General features: G+C 45.8%; 1 protein-coding gene across 1 annotated transcript; it reads left to right on the forward strand.

The window, feature by feature from the left end:
* The first annotated feature begins 4,621 nt into the window (after nt 1–4,621).
* On the forward strand, nt 4,622–17,281 carry ACTR10 (actin related protein 10). The gene is made up of 13 exons (XM_086462841.1): nt 4,622–4,714; nt 6,723–6,795; nt 7,339–7,421; nt 8,436–8,544; nt 10,208–10,315; nt 10,671–10,738; nt 11,035–11,114; nt 11,509–11,544; nt 13,090–13,169; nt 13,258–13,331; nt 13,789–13,870; nt 15,334–15,535; nt 16,737–17,281. The coding sequence occupies exons 1-13, from the start codon at nt 4,638–4,640 to the stop codon at nt 16,916–16,918; spliced, it is 1,254 nt and encodes a 417-aa protein (XP_086318967.1). The 5' UTR covers nt 4,622–4,637; the 3' UTR covers nt 16,919–17,281.
* Nucleotides 17,282–18,891: the final 1,610 nt, after the last annotated feature.

Consider the following 18,891-nt stretch of genomic DNA (forward strand, 5'->3'; position numbering starts at 1 on the left):
CACCGCTGCTCCTGAGAGCTGCAGGAACTGGCTGCATTCAGGGAATCATTTTTTATTGTGTTAGGGAGATCCTGCTTTTTACTGCCCTCGACCCTCTGCTTACTAGCTGGCTCCATTGTCCTACCACCTCCTTAGACTGCGAATAATTATCTTCACGTATATTGTTATCCTGAACGTATTTATAGCCCGATTCTTACAGGTTAGCATCACCATCTGCTTCCTCAACAGTTCCGTACCGGGGAGAGCGCGAGCGCTTTTCACATTATGCAAGCGGCTCCCTTGATTAAAGCAGCACAGCGTGGATGGATTTCGTTATGAAACCCTGGCACATTTCTAACACTCTGGCTTCTATTATCAATAACTGCTAGGCTCTGGAAAGACCATCCATTAAATTAAGCCACTTTTAAGCTGCAGCTTGCATTTCAGAACTCCTGTTAACTGTGATTGATTAATGTAATTTAGAGAAAAGATTTCCAATGGACTATAAAGACAGGGATGTGATTAGCAGCAAACTCTGATCTTGCCTAACCCAGGGATAACACGTTTCAGTTAGGGGAAACGATGGGCTGTGTACTTCAAGTAGGGCCCGTGATTTTTGTAAAACACATCGAAGTCATTATTTTTACGTAAAACACTGACTTTAAAACGTAAGCGTAGTGCTGTAAACATGTAATTATGGCACAGTAAGATATCATAAACAGGTGAGACTTGGGGATGAAACAGGAGATGAAAACACCATGAAATTAATCATATATTATCTAAACTTTTACTCCAATTTTTAGATTACAAGAGCAACAACATTAAGTATATTATATTATGTCTTTAGGTCACAGAGAGATTCAGGAGCATTTTACAGAATTTAAAAGAACGAAAATTCACACGTCAGTGAGAGTACATTCTCTCCGGGCACAGTAACCGCATGGCTTTCCTCCCACCGTCCTTGAAAGAGCCAGCGACGGCAGACAGCACTCCAGGTAGTCACTTGGCGAATTCCGGGATCATTTCCCTGACAGAAAGCCCAAACAGAGAAAAGCTTCTTGAATATAATTCCCGGCTCAGTCAGGAGTAATGCTAACTGAGCACATATTCTTGGTACACTGGGGTATTGCTCAAACACAGCAGAGTTAAGGCTCTGTTGTGAGAATGACATTTAAACATATTTTTGGGCATCGTTGTTTTCATATGCTTTAAAGGTTGGCTGTATTTCCATATTCCGGAAGGGCATAAAAAAGTAATTAAAAAAAACATTAAAAAAATAAACCCACACAAAACCATAAGGCAGTTTGAACTCCGTGTTAGAATGTTTAATTGCTACAGGCTTTTGTTTGTTTAGCTTTTTGTGTTTCGGCATCTTTCGCTGCTGCCTTGGCAATAATTCCTCCTCCAGAACCCACTGGTTGCGTGCTGGTCCTGCCACTGTTCCTGCACCTCACATCACCAGTACAGCCTTGTTGTGGCTCCTCAGTTTTCCTCTCCAAGGAGAGGCAGCTGAGAGGACGGGAAGCTGGCGATGGGTCATATGAAGAGTGCACGGGCTTGTATTGAGCCGTGGGATAGTGTCTGAAGGAGAGATGTGAGGGCTTTGCGAGGGATGTGAGGGCTTTGCGAGGGACGTGAGGGCTTTGCGAGGAATCTCCCCCGAGTTTGTCACTGCAGAATTCCCCGTCTTCACACCTTATCTGCCTTCCCTCTGTGCTGCCTGGACTGCTCGCACAGCCGCCAGACACACAGAGCCCTTCCAGGATGCCCCATCCGCCTCAGCTCCGCCGGTCTGCACTCCTGCTCCACACACACATGGCCCTTCTCAACTCTACATTCTTGACACCAATTTGTGACCTAGGTGACTTTAGGGACACCAGAGGGGGGGAAGGTGACAAGGCTGTACCACGAGCAGAAGAGAAAGCGACGACGTAGAGCCGCTGGTCCCACCGACGGGCTAGTGCAGAGGTTTGCTCAGGCGACAGAGCAGATGGCGGCAGCGACAGCTTTTGGGGTCTCACATCGCTCCCACTCACCGCCCAATGCCCCCCACGCGCCTCCACCTTCACAGAGCTTGAGCAGAACAAACAGCGCCGCCGCAGAGCACGCGGAAGGCACAGCGCCTGCCGACGGCCACGGCGGCTCGCAGGGCGCGGGGTTCGGGTTCAGCAGCGACAGAGCACATCAGGGTCAGGACAGCCCGCCTCGAAACTCTCTTGCTTCATCAGCACCCTCGTCTTCTCGTGTGTACACACTCGGGCTCTTTGGCCTGCCTGTCTGGCAGTGAGCAAATGTCCAGACCCGACTCACCAGCTTTTTCAATGTTTATTTTGCTTCCCTGGAGAAGAAATGAGTCGCGCGCACTTAGCTGATGTACATACCCCGTGAGGGATCTTTTGGGGACGCGATCAGGGCCACAGCTACGCTCCTGGGCGTGCATAAAAAATGCCTGAGGAGCAGCTGATTTTGCAAGTGTGGTTATCGTGGGGAAAGGAGAAGGGGAAGATTGGTAGGGGAAAGGGGGTGGTTGTTGGGAGTGGGATAAGCATTACCTTAGCAATCTTTCTCTCAAGCGACTCCCAATTTAATTTCCATTACACCAGCCAACATCTCTGTTATAAACTCCCTTTTCCCAGCTAGGGGATCAACTCACGGGGAGACACGTCACAAACAACAGCCACTAGAACACCTTTCAATGATTAAGCTCTTACTATTAACCAAGTCCAGCTGTTATTATCATCAGCAGATAACTGATGGCGCGCCTCGCTCACGCGCACATGCGCTCTCTCAGTTTTCCAGCTGGAGCAAGGCTTGGAAGGCCAACCCCAGCTATTGACCCACAAACAGAGGCTCGCACTGATGCGCCAATGGCTCCTGGGTGGGTGTTCACCAAGCCCCTCAAAGGGTGCCTTGTTTCATCAGGTGCACAGCTAATCCTCTTGTCTCTCTCAGCACACAGCAGCCACCGCCTTCGTGGATGCTGTCGGAGCTGGACAATCCATTGCTGATGCCAGGGCCCTTGCACAGATGCAGGGAGCTCTTGGCATCCCGAGTTTATTACTGGCAGATTCAGCAGGATTGCTAGCCTGTGGGGCTTATTAATTCTTGGGAGACTTCCACATGCTGCCTTTTGGCATGTACTTTACCTCTCTTTCGTCTGTTTTTGGCTAACTGTCTCTCCACCCACACCCCGAGGTACTGACAGAACCCATCCCCACAAACTCACGCTAAGGTGCTTGCATGACACGGCTATTACAGACCAGAAATGTCAATACCATCTAAGCAAGGCTGTGTATTTCAGACACTTCAAATAACTTATTTGTAAACATGTGGTGACCTCACCTGTAGCAGAGCTGGCATTTACCTATAATGCAGAGATGAAGATTATTCAGAAAAACTTAACATTTCCTAACCTTGATGGGTTTAAAACCTCAGCACTGAGTCAAAATCTTGTATTGTAACATGTGGACACATACACACTTGCATACAAACACAGCTTTTTCTTCGCTCCAAAACTGAGCATGATCTTGGTTCTGATAGCCTGTTATTTTGTGAGGATTTGAGATAATACAGCACTCTCACAAACGTTGCAAAATGTGTCTTGTGGTGTGGCTCTGCGATTTTGAAAGTCCACACAGCAATCGATTCCCCACTTTAAAAACCGGGCAGATGAAGGCAAAAGCCAGCAGTATGGGTGCAACGATACACTTTCATGAAAACTGCTAAAACTGAACTAATTTGAATTAGATTTTTCTCACGTCCTACCTGTTGACTCCCACCACAGCTGATCTTCTACCTCTCTGATCATCAGACACAGGCGGCCCGGCCTTGAAAGCGCGTGTTACCATGGTGGGGCTTATCATTTCTATCCTCACTGTACACACGAGCTCCTGTCTTTGCTCCTGACCACCGCCCTCTTGGAGCAGTGAGGAGATGGGGCTTTTTTGGCCCCAGAGGCCTTTCATTTCTGGTCGAGAGGAAGGATATTGTACTCTAAGGGTACCTACGCCTTCAGCCTCGTATTAAATGGCTCTCGCACTAAATGTCGCACCAGCCTGAGCACACACTGCAGGGCCCGTGGCAGGCTTTAAGCTTTCCCGAGGGCTTTGGGAGGACGCAAGAGATGGTCTGAGGCACGGCTGGATGCCTGGACCCTCAGGAAGGAGCCCTGCGGTACAAATTAACGCATCCCTACGGCGCTTTAGAGCGGCTTTACGCTTGACCAGCTCTCAGCACCGAGTCGCCGCGGCCATTTCGCTCGGGTATGAGCAGCCCCCAGCGCTGGGTCTCCTCAGAAGCCTCACACCCCCCTCCCGCCCCGCCTTCCCGCCGCCATCCGGGTCACCCGTCTGCGCCTCCGGGGCCTCGCCCAGCCCTGCTCCCACGCAGAGGCCCTGCCCGCCGCCGGGGCGGAGCTGAGGGGAGGCCGCGCCGCACCGCGCACGTCGCCGCCGCCGAGGCGCTCCCAGCCCCGTCGGAGCGGTGCAGGGCGGGCGGTGGGCGGCGGCGGGGCGCGGGAGGGGCCGGCGGGGCGGCGGGTGCGGGGACAGGCGCCGCGGGCAGCCCGTCGCGCCGGGGAGGAGGAAGGCCCCCACCGCGGCGCGGCGGGCGGGCGGAAGGCCCCGCCGTGCCGCCGCTTGAGGGGAAGGGAGGCCGCGATGCCGCTCTACGAGGGCCTGGGCAGCGGCGGGGAGAAGACCGCCGTGGTGATAGACCTGGGCGAGGCCTTCACCAAGTGAGTGGCGCCGCGCTGCCCGCCCCGCCTGCCCGCTTTCTGTCGCGACAGGCTTCGCCGGGGGGCTGGTGTCGCGGTGGCGGGGCGGGCCTGCCGTCGGGATGAGTAATTGCGTGGGGGTTTTTCCCTCACCCCCCTTCTGTGGTGATCTGCGTGGTACAAAGCCGACGATAACAGCCTTATTGTTTACTGTTGTGTTTTAAGTAAGGGCGCAACTCGAGGTGGAGAGTTGGTGTCGTGGGTTAAAGAAGTAGCCGCGCCTCAGCCCGTCCCGTGCCAAAATACCTCGTTGTGTTAGAAATGGTAGAAACCCCAAACCGCCACGCTCGTGTCCCAGGTACATACGGCCCTTGTGGAAAAGGGGCTGTTCAAACAATCCGGCCCCACATCCAGGGTTAAAATACTCTGGAAATGCTCCCTGGGTTGTAGTGGGCTGTTGGTAGAGGCAGTTTGCACGCAGGAAAAAAGATTATATTGCAGGGAAAGTACCTTTTTGGGGATGTGCTGCTCTCTTTAGGCAAGGCCCAGAGAAGTTTTGCTGTGTCTTTCTCTGGAGACATTCAAAACCCGCCTGGGCGCGTTCCTGCGTGACCTGCTCTGGGTAATCCTGCTCTGGCAGGGGGGTTGGACTGGATGATCTCCAGAGGTCTTTTCCAACCCCTGACATTCTGTGATCTGCAGTTGCATCCATGTGGATGCTTGAAGCCCTAAGGGTGTCTCTGCTGCTCAAAAGAGGTGGGAGTTGTTGGTGTTTGTATTTTTATGAAATTTGGTTGTGTATTAAGTTGTATTTGTTTTTTGTGAAGTGGTTGCGTAATTGCAGACCAGCAGGCAGGCTTCATTACCTGAAAATCGCTGCAGTGTGGTTATGGAGAGGATTTAACAGAGCCTTCATGGATGGAAACAAGCGATTCCATGTGCGGCTTTTTGTGGATTCGTGTCGTGTTGCTGATCACAGGCTTTTCCCAGAGTTGGGGCACTTGTGAGGTTTTGTCCCACGGGCATTTCTTGTCTGATAAAATGCTCTCGTGGAAAAGCGTTTCCCCTGAATAGTGTGTTTTTAGGGTCTGTTTCCAGCCTTCAGTCGTGTAGAAGAGAGAGTGACTCAATTACGTGAGAGGCATCTGTCCTGTTCCAGATAAGGCTGAAATTAACCAGAAGTTCAAAAGTCGTCAGGATTACAGGCAAGGAGAACTGCATCTCCATGCTGGGACTCCACGAGTCTTTGCTTGGGAGACCAAAGAAAAAAATTAAATTCTGAATTATATCTAGTTTAAGGTGTTTTTCAGAAATGATCCGAAGAAACACATTGACAAATGCCAAATACTAAAATAAAGTATTAATTGACCTTTTGCATTCAAAGTACTCAAAGTCCAGCAGCTTTATAGTTTTCTACTCGTGTTTTCTACCGTAACCAGTCACCTTGAAGCAGTAGTGCCTTAAATCACCCAGGGTGCCTGTGAAGGGAAGTCATTTCAAAGTGGAAATAGGAAAAAAGCATCAGTGGAATGTTGCTGGTCAGCAGTGAAATAGGCCACAGGATGGTGATCGTCATGTCTTTGTCTTTTGTTTCTTCCAAACGAACATCACGGAGAATGAGGGTTTAAGGAGGACACGGTAACTTAAGCTTGCCTGTGTTACTGAGAGCTTCAGGGAAAACTCCGGGCCTGTGTGGAGGATACAGAAAGGTATTTCTTTGGAAATCTAATGGGCAACAAGGAAGGTTGCAGGTGGATGACTGCAAACAGAAAACTGCCCTCAGGGGAAAGTAGGAGACTTGTCAGAACTGAGCATTACGATCCTCACAGAAGTGAAGAAAACTTGTTCTCTTCAGTGCAGCTGAGGGGGATTCAATAAGGAGATATAAATGGCCAGATAGAAAACCTATATCCAAAACACCTCCTTGCAGTCACAGAAGTACCCCTAATTAACTACTCTTTGATGGTTCCTAGGCCCAGTATGTTAAATAGTGACTTCAAACAATAAGGTTTTCGACGTTTTCTTTTAGGTGTGGTTTTGCAGGAGAAACGGGACCAAGATGCATTATTCCTAGCGAAATAAAGAAACCCGATGTGGCAAAGGTAAACTGTCTTACCTGAACTGTGTTACCTTTAGGATGTTTGGTATGTTATAGAAAGAATTTGCAGGTACATTTTCTGTCCATCATAAGCTATTTTTCATTACCTGGTGACTGCTGCTATTAAAAGATCGTAACTAGATAGAAGTGAGTGTGACACCAGTGCTGATGTTCATTGGTATCCCTGTGCAGCTTATGGTTGGGGCATTTATTGAGAAATATCTTCTCCCAGCGGTGCTTTCCTTTTTCTTTTAGTAGAGGATGGCAGCTTTGGAAAACTAATGTTGAGATAAATTACCAGCACAAAAAATTAGCGTGAATAAACTGTGGAGTTTAGTTATAGGGTGAGTTTATGAGTTGAATTGTTAAGGACATAGAGCAAATCAGGCAAGAGCGAGTATTTCTTTATACATGTCAGATTGTGTATGTTCAGATATAATATATCATCATACATATGTATGTATTTCTTTATGTAGCATGTATGTATTTCTTTATATGTAATCACTGCCTGGTATTTAAGCTGACTGTGGATACTTTTACTTTACAGCCTGTCAGAGTTGTTCAGTACAATATTAATACCGAGGAGCTCTACTCATATCTGAAGGAGTTTATCCACATGCTTTATTTCAGGTAAGAGACACTTGGGTGTTAGTTGTTCCGCCGTGCATGGAGAGCTGTGACACGTGTGACCAAAGGCTGCTGTCTCGCTGAGTCAGAAAACAGAAACACGATTCTGCAGGTGGCTGCCGGGCTGTGTTCTTGCAGGAGAAATTTGGCTGTGCTGAGATTCAGGTTATATTACAAAGGGTTGGTGTCCCACGGCATCAGCTGCTCTCTGGAAGTAAAAAAGTATTTGGAAAGTTGCCTTTGAACTGTGTCACTTCCAAAGGACTGGACAGGGGAAAGCCATTACCTGAGAAGTTACACTGGTTCTGGGAGGGCTGAAGCTCGTCTTACGTCGGTGCAGGGCTCCCTCCGCATGACAGTGGTTTGGAAGGAGGACTCTTAACCTGTGGGATGTTTTTACCTCAATAGTACATCTTCTTACTGCATTTTCAGTACCATTAGTGAATAATGAAGTTGGACTTAGTCTTTCCTCTTTACTTCCAATTCTTACTTTTACACAGTAAAAAACCATCACATCGACTCGACACAGGGAAACCAGTTCTGTGCCTCCGATCGTCGGGTGTGGGTTGGTGGGGTTTTTCCTGTCCTTGTTCATCGCTTTGTAGCTGAAATCAGGACAATTCCACCCCCTTCCACTGAAATCAGGGCATCTGTATCATCATTCTTCCTCTTTCATGGGCACACAGGACACTGGACAAGCCGTTAGTGGCTGTTAGGCCTGCTCATTTTTGCACCTCTTTGTGTTGGTTTGGAAACGTACAGCAGACGTTCAGAGCTGCAGCCTGCTGGCAGATAGCTCTATCACTTGTCTTCTGTAACTCAGTTTCCTAACTTTCTTTTAGGAAAGTGGTGGGGTTTTTTAAATTTGGGAAAAAGACTTTGGGATCTGCTGTAGGAAATGCTATCTAAATGCAAATTTTTGGGATTTTTGAGGAGAATGGAATATGAAAATAAAGTAGGTCTCGTAACACACGCTTAAACTTACCGGTTCTGTTTTACACGTCTTGTCTTTTTTAGACACCTGCTGGTGAATCCCAGAGACCGTCGTGTTGTGATCATAGAATCTGTCTTGTGCCCCTCCCACTTCAGGGACACGCTCACAAGAGTCCTTTTCAAGCACTTTGAGGTACGTGTTTTACGTAACTACTGGATATGCTCAGCGTAGCACTTGCTGGTAGAAATTTTAGTTATGATCACCACCAGACGTGGACAAAGAAATAAAAATAATGCCAAAAGAATGAAAGAGGCAGAAAGAAGATGGAACAAGAACTGATGGTCACCTGGGAAAGCAGGGCTTCGAGAGTGGACTAAAGGCCATTTTTGTTCCACCCTGACTCTTCCTGGGGCCACAAAACAAGAGCTGTTAACAAGAATCTGAAAGGTTTCTCTGGCTTGGGCGAAAATCCAGCTCACATTGCGCTGTTCCAGACAGATCCAATAATCCTCACTGAGCGCTGCCTGCAGCCAGAATTTATATTTAAACACTTGTTAGTGCTCTGTCAGCAAATCTTGTGGCTTCTACCAGAGTCAATATCTTCGCCTAGCGTGTGATCTAACCTCTGTCTCTACTCATTTAGATAAGAGCTTTCCTGAAATTTACTATCTTCTCTGCTTAATCAGTCTTTTTGAAGAGAAGTCTGAACGTAATTCTTGCTTAGTTCTAACGGAACGCGTTTGGGAAGGTGAATCCATACTGCTGCAGTTCAGCTAGAGCAAAGGTTAAGGTTCTTCTATACAAAGTGGTGAAACTGGTTTGTCTGTGGTACTTCTTCACTGTGCTTCCACAGCACAGTTTACCAGCTAATCTTTAACTTCTGCGTAATTCTTTCCTACTATTGATAAAATTTTCTGATTACTTGAAATTGCTGCAGATTTGAGTGATTTGGGTTTTTTTTTTTCCTATTCCGCTTACAGGAAAAAAATTATGTCTCAGTTAAAGCACTCCCATGCAAAATTCATTGTCGAAAACGACTTATGACTTGGAAAGTCTTATTTTGATGGAGAGACCTTGTAACTTGTTGAGAAGCCAGCTAACACCGATGGGAGGTTAATTCTCTCTGGCTGGTATTTCCATTCGGTGCCAAGAACAAGAATGGCATATTAATACAGGGTCAATGTAACAACTTGTGTCTCTGGGCTCAGTGTCAGTAATGTTGCCCTTAAATGCAGGATTTATTGAAATTGCTCATTTAGTTCATACTTCAAGGTGTTCCATTAGAGAAACTGTCGCTCTCTAGAAAACTTAATTTATGGAATTCTGAGAGAAAGAAGTCATTCTCGTGTAATTTTGCCTTGAGTTTCCACATTGCTTTGGGGAGAGTGTTTTAAATAACCTCTGCTGTGAGGTCATGTGCAGCAGTGTGTTGTCATAAGGCACACTTTTACGGTGTTCCGGCACCTTTGTTCGTGTCTTCACATGTTTATATGACATTTTAAGCAGCTCTATTTCAGTTTCTTTAACTTCTTTTCAATGACAATAAGAAACCTGTTCTATGACTGAAGACGAGTTCTGTAGTTACCACTTGCTTTTCGTACAAGCCCGTTCCGAGGTTCGTTACTACTGAAGTAACTGGCGTGTACCACGAGTAAGATGAACGTAGAATTTAGAATCCTGTTGTACGTTGTTCTTTTCTAGACGACTGCAGGTACTCGATTAGAAATGGGTACCTCGAGATGCAGTTGTTTGGGTTTTGCTTTTAATACGACGTTCGGGGAAAGCAGCAGTGCTTTGGGTGGTTTGTGTCTTTTTTTTCTCCCTTCTGTCAATTGTCCTTTCGGTTCCCACGTAGGTACCTTCCGTTTTGTTTGCTCCAAGTCATCTAATGTCTCTCCTGACACTTGGGATCAATTCTGGCATGGTGCTAGACTGTGGATACGCAGAAAGCTTGGTGCTGCCTGTATCCTTTAATAATACACAAACAACAGTTTCAGCTGTGACAAGATGATATTTTTATAGACTTCAAATGTGCTGAAAAGTGATAGGAACGGATCAGCCCGTCTGGCTTTTGACTGTGAGGTATCATGACGTGGGGAGTCTCTTCCCAGCTGACGTGGTGAACCTGTGTGCCTGCGAACCTTGGGGAGGGTGGTTCATAACTTCAGCCTTCGTGTACTAGAAATTAGTCCTGGAGACAAGCAGTTAGAAAGTGTTTCGCATTGCTAATATAAGAGATTGTTGAGGGGAAAAAGCATTTAGTTCCAGCAGACTGAAAACTCGTAACAAAAAAGGAGAATTTCCTGATCTTCATGTAGATATATGAGGGAATTCCGATTCTGAGCTGCTGGGGTGCTCTTCCTCTGGGAGGAAAGGCCATCCACAAGTAAGTTCACAGCTATACGTGCCAGGTTACCGATGATTTATGCGTGAAAGGTCATCTTTGACTAATGAGCCAGGATTCCTCTTGAACATGAATTAACTCGTAACTGTTGCTGGGACAGCATCTGATTTTTAAAGTTGCCACTGTTCGGCTTTTGGTGGTGTAGCAAAAGCCGGGGAAATCAGATCTGCTTCGGTTTATGTTTATTCCCTTCAGTTACATTCTTGTCCCTTAAGCACAGTGTAGAGTCAGCCTGAGTTACCAGCTGTCTGTAGCTAACCTAACGTGCCGTGTTCCAGGGAGCTGGAGTACCAGTTGTTGGAGCAGTGCACGGTTGACACAGGACTAGCCAAAGGACAAAGCCTTCCGTCTGTGATGGGTAAGGTCTGTTTGATGTAGCATACGTGCTGTGAACTTGTGGATTTAAATTAACGGTGAATAAAACGAGTTCAGTATTCACCGCATCTTATGTCATCTGCTGTCATGGTTTGTTTCTACGTATTTAACGAGTATCTTATTTCTCTGATAAGCCACTGATAACAGCAGGTTTGAATGAAGGCTGAGATAAAAGTTCTGTAGTATTTTTTCAGTCTGTTTTGAGAAAAGACACGCTTTTTTATTTCTGTTCTTAATATTCTTTCTTCCTTAGGAATCTTTAAAAGCTGCTGTCAAAGTGAAACTTTAATGCACTAAAAGTAATTCGAGCTTAGTTTCATTCTTAAATTCTCTTTCTACTTACAAAGCTTTTGTTCTAAGTTATTTTTTTATTTCAGGCTCAGTTCCAGAAGACATCGTAGAGGATATAAAAGGTAACGTTTTCTGCTTCGTGAAACTCTAGTTTCTTAAATGGTGCAGTGGAGTGTGAGAATAACAAGTGTGCAGGACTTTGCATTTAGGAATTTATTTTATCTTCTGTTTACCTCATTTCTTGCCTACTGGATGAAGTGGCAGTGTTGTTCCTCTCTGAGAGCAAGACCAGAACCGTGTTGAATTCCTCTTTCAGGTTTAGCCCGTGTGTTGTTAAGATGTAGCTCATAGATGGGTTTGGTAGACTAGTGCAGAGAGGGCATGGCACGGTTGTGTATATCCTCTGATCAGCAGGTCAGCTTAGCTTCGTGTTGCCTTTTTTTTACTGACAGTTGGTTTGCTGCGTGTGGACGTGTCCAGTGTGTACTTCCCATGGGACTTGGAGGTAGCAGATCTAATGTTCAAAACCTGTTGTCATAGATCTGGTTTGGTTGCAAATTCAGCGTTGAAGCAGTCTTAATATCATGACATAAGAATATTTTAAGTTAATTTTGTTTATCAATTAACTAGGAAGGCTCCGTTTGCCTTAAAGTCAATCTTTCAAAAAAACCCCAACAAACCATGTTTGTATAAAAGACATTTTGGTGTGTTAATGGGGGAGGTGAGATGAGTCAAGGACTACATTTACACCAGAAAAAATAGAGTCTATCTTTGGGCAGTACTTGGATGAATTCATGTGTAATGCTTCATGTGAAACGGGTATAAAAATATGTAGAATTGTAGGAAATAGCAACTAGCATATATCTCTTGGGCCAAATTAGGAAGAAATCCATCAGACAAATGCAAAATAACTTAAATGCAACTGGTGCTTAGTCAAATGGAAGTTGCTTTTCTAATGCCTGGACTTGAACACAACTTTCTGATCAGCTCTGGTTTTTATGGAGTCTTTTGGAGCCAGATATAATATGCTGGGATTGAAATTATGATTGCTTATGTGTTGAGGGGTTGTTTCTTTGTGACAGACATTTATGGAGAAGATACTTTTTTGTGCCAGAGACAAATAAATCAGTATGTAACAACACTAACAGCTTATACAAATTAAATTGTGCTCTGTCAGTGTTGCCTGGAGGAAAAAAAACAAACCTCTGGAGCTCTTAGAGTGCTGAAGAGTTGCACTAGGGGAAAATATTGCATGATTACAGCTTATTTGAAAAACAAGCAGTGTTGCATTTGCAGCCATGGTCCAAGACCCGCAGCGGTGTGTTCGACAGCAGAATACAACCCCTGGAACCTTGTGGTGACCAAAGGCGCGATTAGGAATGTCCCTCTGTCTTAAAATCTTGCGTAGCTTGTCTGAGAGAGAAATCTTGCCTGTCCTGGCATAGTTTTGGTGTTGTATTCATTTAAACTCCTGGTCTAGAGAGCATCTGAACTCTGCTGAAGTGTAGAGACTGGGTTTCTTCGCATTTATTTGATAATGTCTTGGACCAGCAAGGGCCTAAAGTGTGGGTTCTTTTCTAAATTAAGCAAAGTTATTGGTGATGAAAGTTGGTGATGGAAGGATCCAACAAAATCTCTCTTCTACCCCTTTCTTTTCTTCTGTGAAGTCCGCACTTGTTTTGTGAGCGATCTCCAACGTGGACTGAAAATCCAAGCAGCCAAGTTCAATATTGATGGCAGTGCTGAGGTGGGTGGAGAATGAAGCTTATCCTAGTCTTTTGAAGTGGATGTAGCTTTTTTTGGCCTCTAAAATAATGCATGTATTTTATTTCTAGCGTCCTTCACCGCCTCCAGATGTGGACTATCCTTTAGATGGAGAAAAGATTCTCCATGTAGTTGGCCCCATCAGGTGAGAAATACCATAGCAGAGTATTTATCTTCAGGAGGCTGTATTTTCAACTCTGAAAGCACATAAATTTTCATCAAATTGAATTTTAATGAAACACTTGAGAGACATTAAAAACATATGCAAGTTAAGGCTTTGTGCTGGGCACGGTGCAAGCCTGTGATAGGAGGCGTCGGCTTCTCCAGGGAGCTCAGGGTTGAAGAGGAGAGCGAACAGGTCAGAGGCACGGGGGAAGGAGAAGCGGAGTGTTAATGCACGATGGTGAGACAGGTTCAGCACAGCGAGCGGGGCGTTGTCTCCTCCCCGTTGGCACCACCTGGTGCATGGACTTGTGACAGAAGTAGCGATGGTGTGTTGTTAGCAGGAAGCCTGTAGTTATTTCCAGCTCTGCTGCTGGTGAGCCTTAGCTCGTGGTGTGGCATTGCTCCTCGTTAACACCCGCTTCCTGTCTTTTCCACAGAGACTCCGTTGTCGAAATACTGTTTGAACAGGATAATGAAGAGACATCTGTTGCCACTTTGATCTTGGATTCACTCATTCAGGTATTTTTATGTTAGAAACATTAATTGAATGCCTCCAGCCTTGGAGAACCTGCTGCTATAAAATGACTCTCTCTGGAGTAACACCCTCCTGACTGCAGGTTGCAATGGGTTGAAAAAGTTTGGCGCAGCATGACTCCCAGGGAATTTCTGCGGGGTAGCAGATCATCTTGTATCGTCTGCTCTGTGATTTGTTTCCTTTCTCTTTGGTATACTGCAGGGTGTCTAGGAGAGTTCTGAGAAATACATTGCTCGCCCCTCAGCAAAAGTAATAAACCGGCTCGTGTGTACTTGAGAGTGGGGCTCTACATACATAATGATGGAGGAGCAGCTAATATTTGGTGTTGGAGGAATTACATGCTTAAACTGAAATGACACAGGGATTCAGTTTCTTCTTTTTTCAAGGTGTTTTGCCCAGAGTTAAACTTTGAGTCCTGCAGAGTGCTGGTTTACCTAAGAGAGAATAAAATTAATTTGGACATCTCAATTCCAGGCAGCATATTAGAATTAGTGTGGAAAAATTTCTTGGCATATACAAACGCTTAATTTCTTACTATATTTAGGGGGGGGGAAAAAAAGGCATTAGAAAACCACTATAAATGGAACTTTTCATTATGTGGTGGTGTATGTATGTTAATTAAAGCTGACTTCCTGTAGTTATTGATGCCATTTAAATTAGTTTGCTGCGACGTAATTTAGTGGAGAGCCGTAGGCTTGGATGACATGGCAAACATTTCAATTAGAATTCCTTATGAAAACGAATTGTTTAACAAGATCTGTGTCTGGACCCCTCACCTCTGCACCTCAAGGCATTTACCTTCACTCTTTGGCCAGAGGAAGGACAAATGGTAAATTTCCAAGTGTTAATTAAATAGCGTCCGGTTCCTTCTTCTGGACAAGAGGATCGCAGCAGACTGGGATTTTTTCCAAAGGGATAGTGCAGATCTGTTTGTGAGGGGCAGAACTGCCAAAGCGTGGTCTTCTCATGCCATTGTGTCTTCTCGTTGGATTATCTGATGCCTAAGGCAAGCTCCAACAGAAAACCTTTTCTGCCACTGAGCCTTTTGTCACACCTTTCTCCTGCACGGAGCTACAAAGAGTCGGTCTCATCTGTAACAGTTTTCCCTCTCTGAGAGCACTGGTTGAGGCTTCACCTCTCTGGCACGTCTTCTCCCAGAATTTACGGGAGTTATTGTCACGGGCATCTCTTTTCTCTGATGTCTTGGCCCATCTCAGCTGAAGGGCTTTACAGGGACTCACAGCATGCCCATCAAAGCCTCAACTGGGCAGTTCCTTAAGCCTGGTTTTCCTGGGAAGTCTGTGGAAAGACTTGGTTATTTTTCAGCTAAGGACGAGGAAACGGCGCTTGAAGCGTGTAGAAAGACTGCCTGAATTTCTAAGGGACCTTGGGTACTTGATCATGCAACTTCAAAGCGTTTGGGGTTTTTTGTTCCTGTTTGCATTAGTGTCCCATAGACACCAGGAAGCAGCTGGCAGAGAACTTGGTAGTTATTGGTGGCACCGCTATGTTGCCAGGATTCCTTCACAGGCTCATGGCTGAGATCAGATACCTGGTAGAGAAACCGAAGTACAAAGAAGTACTGGCCACTAAAACCTTCAGAATCCACACTCCGCCTGCCAAACCCAACTGTGTGGCCTGGCTGGGAGGTAAGAACGAAAACAACTGTTAAGCAAAGGTACAAAGCGAAAAAACAACCCTTCCAAGTGGGGTTTGTAATGAACCAATAGCAGTAAAAGTTAGGCGACCTGCTGAAATCAAGCTGCAGTGGAGCGCTGCGGAATGGTTCTGCCCTCCTGGAAGAAACTGGGTGGAGTAAAGCTCCCTCAGGGACAGCCGGAGGGCAGAACGGCGCTGCAGGTTGCGGGAGCTTTAAACAAGTGACCAGCGAGTGGCAACGGTGGTGTGGAAGCTGGTGCTGAGTTCGGTGCAGGGCAGGGCTGCCGCCGTACGGTGGCACCAGTGAAGGAAGGAGGCGGAGCAGAGCCCTGCTGCTTGCGGGAAGCTCTGCCTGGGGAAAACCGAGTTTAATTACCGACTGAGGAGCTGTGAGCTGGGGAGAGGCCGGAGGCTGCTAACTGCCCGTGCTCTTGGCAAGCCCCGATAACAAAGGCAGCAGCTCTGTGATGGATTTTGGGTGCTGTACTGGGAGGCTGGGGAAAAAGGGCTTTCCGTTGCTAGCAGCTCTGGTAAGGAAGGCTCCGAGGTTGATAAGAATTCATGCTTTTCTAAACTTTCAGTTAATAAGCTGAGCCCGTCTGGTACGTGTGAGGAACCAACTTTAACTGTAGAGGTAGATTCTGTTCCATATGCTTAGAAGTACAAACGTTTATAAAATTTTAGTTTTGCAACCTTTTGAGTCTACTTTTAGCAAACAAGAATGGTTCACGTGCAGCAAGTTCTCTGATCGTTTTCTCCACTGGCACTGCTAGTCAGCTGCTGCGGTCTGAACCGTCGCACAGCTTGTGTGAACTTCTTACGGGTATGGTGTGGCGCCCTTTTTGGGGAGAGATTTCCTTACACACAAGGTGGCTTGTTTGAAGTGCTTAAAATCGAAACTTCTAGGACACCTTGTTGTAAGAAGCAGGGCAGCTAGGCCAGTTTTATTCTCAGCAGAGATGAGGTGATTCTTTGTTTTCAGTTGCTTTCAAGGGACATAAATGGAAGCAATGGGGGATTAGCTGGGCCAAATTTCACTTACTGAAGAGGAAAGTGGCTAGATCCTTTCATTCCTTTAATTTTTGGGACAGAGCTGAGAAAGCATAGTTGAGTTTCTTGATGGGAAGAAGTGGAAAGAGATTCAATACATGAAATTAATGCAACTTTTTTTTTTTTTTTCCAATAATGTAGGAGCCATTTTTGGAGCACTTCAGGACATACTTGGGAGCCGGTCTGTGTCCAAAGAGTATTACAGCCAGACAGGTCGCATACCTGACTGGTGCTGTCTTAATAATCCTCCACTGGAAATGATGTTTGATGTTGGAAAAGCACCCCCACCTTTGATGAAGAGGGCTTTTTCTACGGAGAAATAAGCACCTAAATACTACACAAGGATTCTCCTCCTCTATTTCAAGTAGATATATGTGTGTTGGCTTTTTTTTTTTTTGTATTAAGCAATTTGTATGTCACACAATTAAATGTGAACAACGTGGATGTTTTGGGGGAGTATGTTGGTAGGTACTAACACCATTTAAAACCACATCCAGTTATAGTTTAAAAAGTTAACTCTGGAAATTACTATGCTATTTTGTCCACTTCTGAAGAAATTCTGTACTGTCATGATTTGCAGCCTGCTGAGTTGTTATTTATCTGTACAGTAAATGACATTGCTGAGAGAATTTGTTTTAGGATATTTTGATTTTAAATATGCTTAGAAGAATAAAGGACAGACTACTCTGGGAAACATCTATGGAAGCTTTTTTGCTAAATTCTGTATGAAAATATTCCACCCCTGAATCACATGTGAGGAAATGATTTGGGGCGGTTTAGTGAAGCTGCTGGAGCACCGTTTCCCCTGGACGCAGTCCCATTTTGGGAGTTTTATCAGAAAACTCTTCAGCCCCTTAATTCTCAGAGAGTGCTGAGCTAACAACTCTCCCAGTATCTCTCCTCCAGGAGAGAATTCAACCAGGTCAGAATTACAAACAGGGCTGTGAGGAAATCTTGAGCCTCTTATTCAAATGTTAAGTTCAGACATCACTTCTTTGCCTTCCCTCTCCCCATCAGAAATACGGACCTTCATTGCCCCGCAACAATAGGTCTTAAATGAAAGTGCAATACAAAAAGTTAATTGCTTAAGAAAAAAAGTACATTTGGATATTAACACTATCTTTAGGAACTGTTGGCTGGTTAACAGGCTGTTAGCAATGCTGTGATTTACAGACTGAAGGAGAAGGAGCACTCCCCCGGGGAAACAGACAGACTTCCATTTTGCTGCTCGTGCTGCTGGTTTTGGTTGGTCGCGATTCTCGCTGTCCTGCTGGGGGTTACCTGTGCACGCAGAGCTGTGGCTCCTGCTGAGCGCTCCAGGCGGGGCCCGTGCATCTGGGCAGCATCACACCTGGGGGGAGAGGGCTTTCCCCTGGCCTCAACTGCCGCTCAACTTGCCGCCAGTGTGACCTGCTGGCTAAATGGTGACTCTGCTGGTATCTGTTGGTTACTGAGGTTTAAATCCTGCTCTGAGGAGTAATCGTTTATCTCAAATTCGGGGAGGTACATAGGTGTGAAATTACTGGGGGTGGTGGAGTCTTTTATTGCCACAAACACGCTTTCTGTGACTTAATTCCCTGTGCTGTCTGCTAACTACCTGCTGTGGTTCCTGAAGCACGTTTTTTGAAGTTAAGCGTGTATTTAAACATTCCTGTGGTGAAACTTAACACAGGGCAATGTGTGACAGCATTTTAAGTAAGCTTCTGCATGATTTTGTCCTTCTGTTTCATGTAGGAGGTACTCCCTGTTTCATATAGGAGATACTCCCTTTTATCTTAATGGTTTTCAAATCTAAAAAAAAAAAAAGAACAACAAAACCCAGGAGTCGGCACTGAAAGTGTTAGAGTCTGTCACAGGCGAGACTCTGCTGGTTGGTAACAGTGGTCTGATAGTCCTGACACGGGTGGTTTCTCTCCAGAGGTGCTGGCAGGTGTATTTTTAAGTTTGTTTCTTCCTGCTTCAAAGGACCTGCGTGGCTGTTACACAGCAAGCGTGGGAAAATAGGCAGGCATAGCTGTGAGTAGTTACTAATGGTTGTTTTATACTCCTGGGATGAGGTTGGGCTTTTAGAGATCATTTCTTAGTCCACAAAGCGCGATGGGGCCTGGCCACAGCCTCTTTGCACGGGTGTGAGTGTCGCCAGCCCAAATGCTTTTTCTGGATTTCCAGGTCGAACGAGTTGCAGGTACGATTGCACAAGAGCTTTTCTGTGGCAGCGCGAGGATGAGTATGGTATGCCGTGACACGGAAACAGGTTCTTCAGAAGGTGCTGTGTTGTGCTCTACCTGTCAGATCT

The sequence above is a fragment of the Leptosomus discolor genome, chromosome 3, assembly GCF_034619465.1.
Source record: "Leptosomus discolor isolate bLepDis1 chromosome 3, bLepDis1.hap2, whole genome shotgun sequence".
Lineage (NCBI taxonomy): Eukaryota > Metazoa > Chordata > Aves > Leptosomiformes > Leptosomidae > Leptosomus > Leptosomus discolor.

What these genes read in the sequence shown, in the direction of transcription:
- ACTR10 (XM_086462841.1), top strand. Translation starts at nt 4,638, where the DNA reads ATGCCGCTCTACGAGGGCCTGGGCAGCGGCGGGGAGAAGACCGCCGTG. An exon ending in ATCCACATGCTTTATTTCAG is followed by an intron (nt 7,422 to 8,435) that starts GTAAGAGACACT and finishes TGTCTTTTTTAG; the next exon opens with ACACCTGCTGGTGAATCCCA. An exon ending in TCCTTTTCAAGCACTTTGAG is followed by an intron (nt 8,545 to 10,207) that starts GTACGTGTTTTA and finishes GTTCCCACGTAG; the next exon opens with GTACCTTCCGTTTTGTTTGC.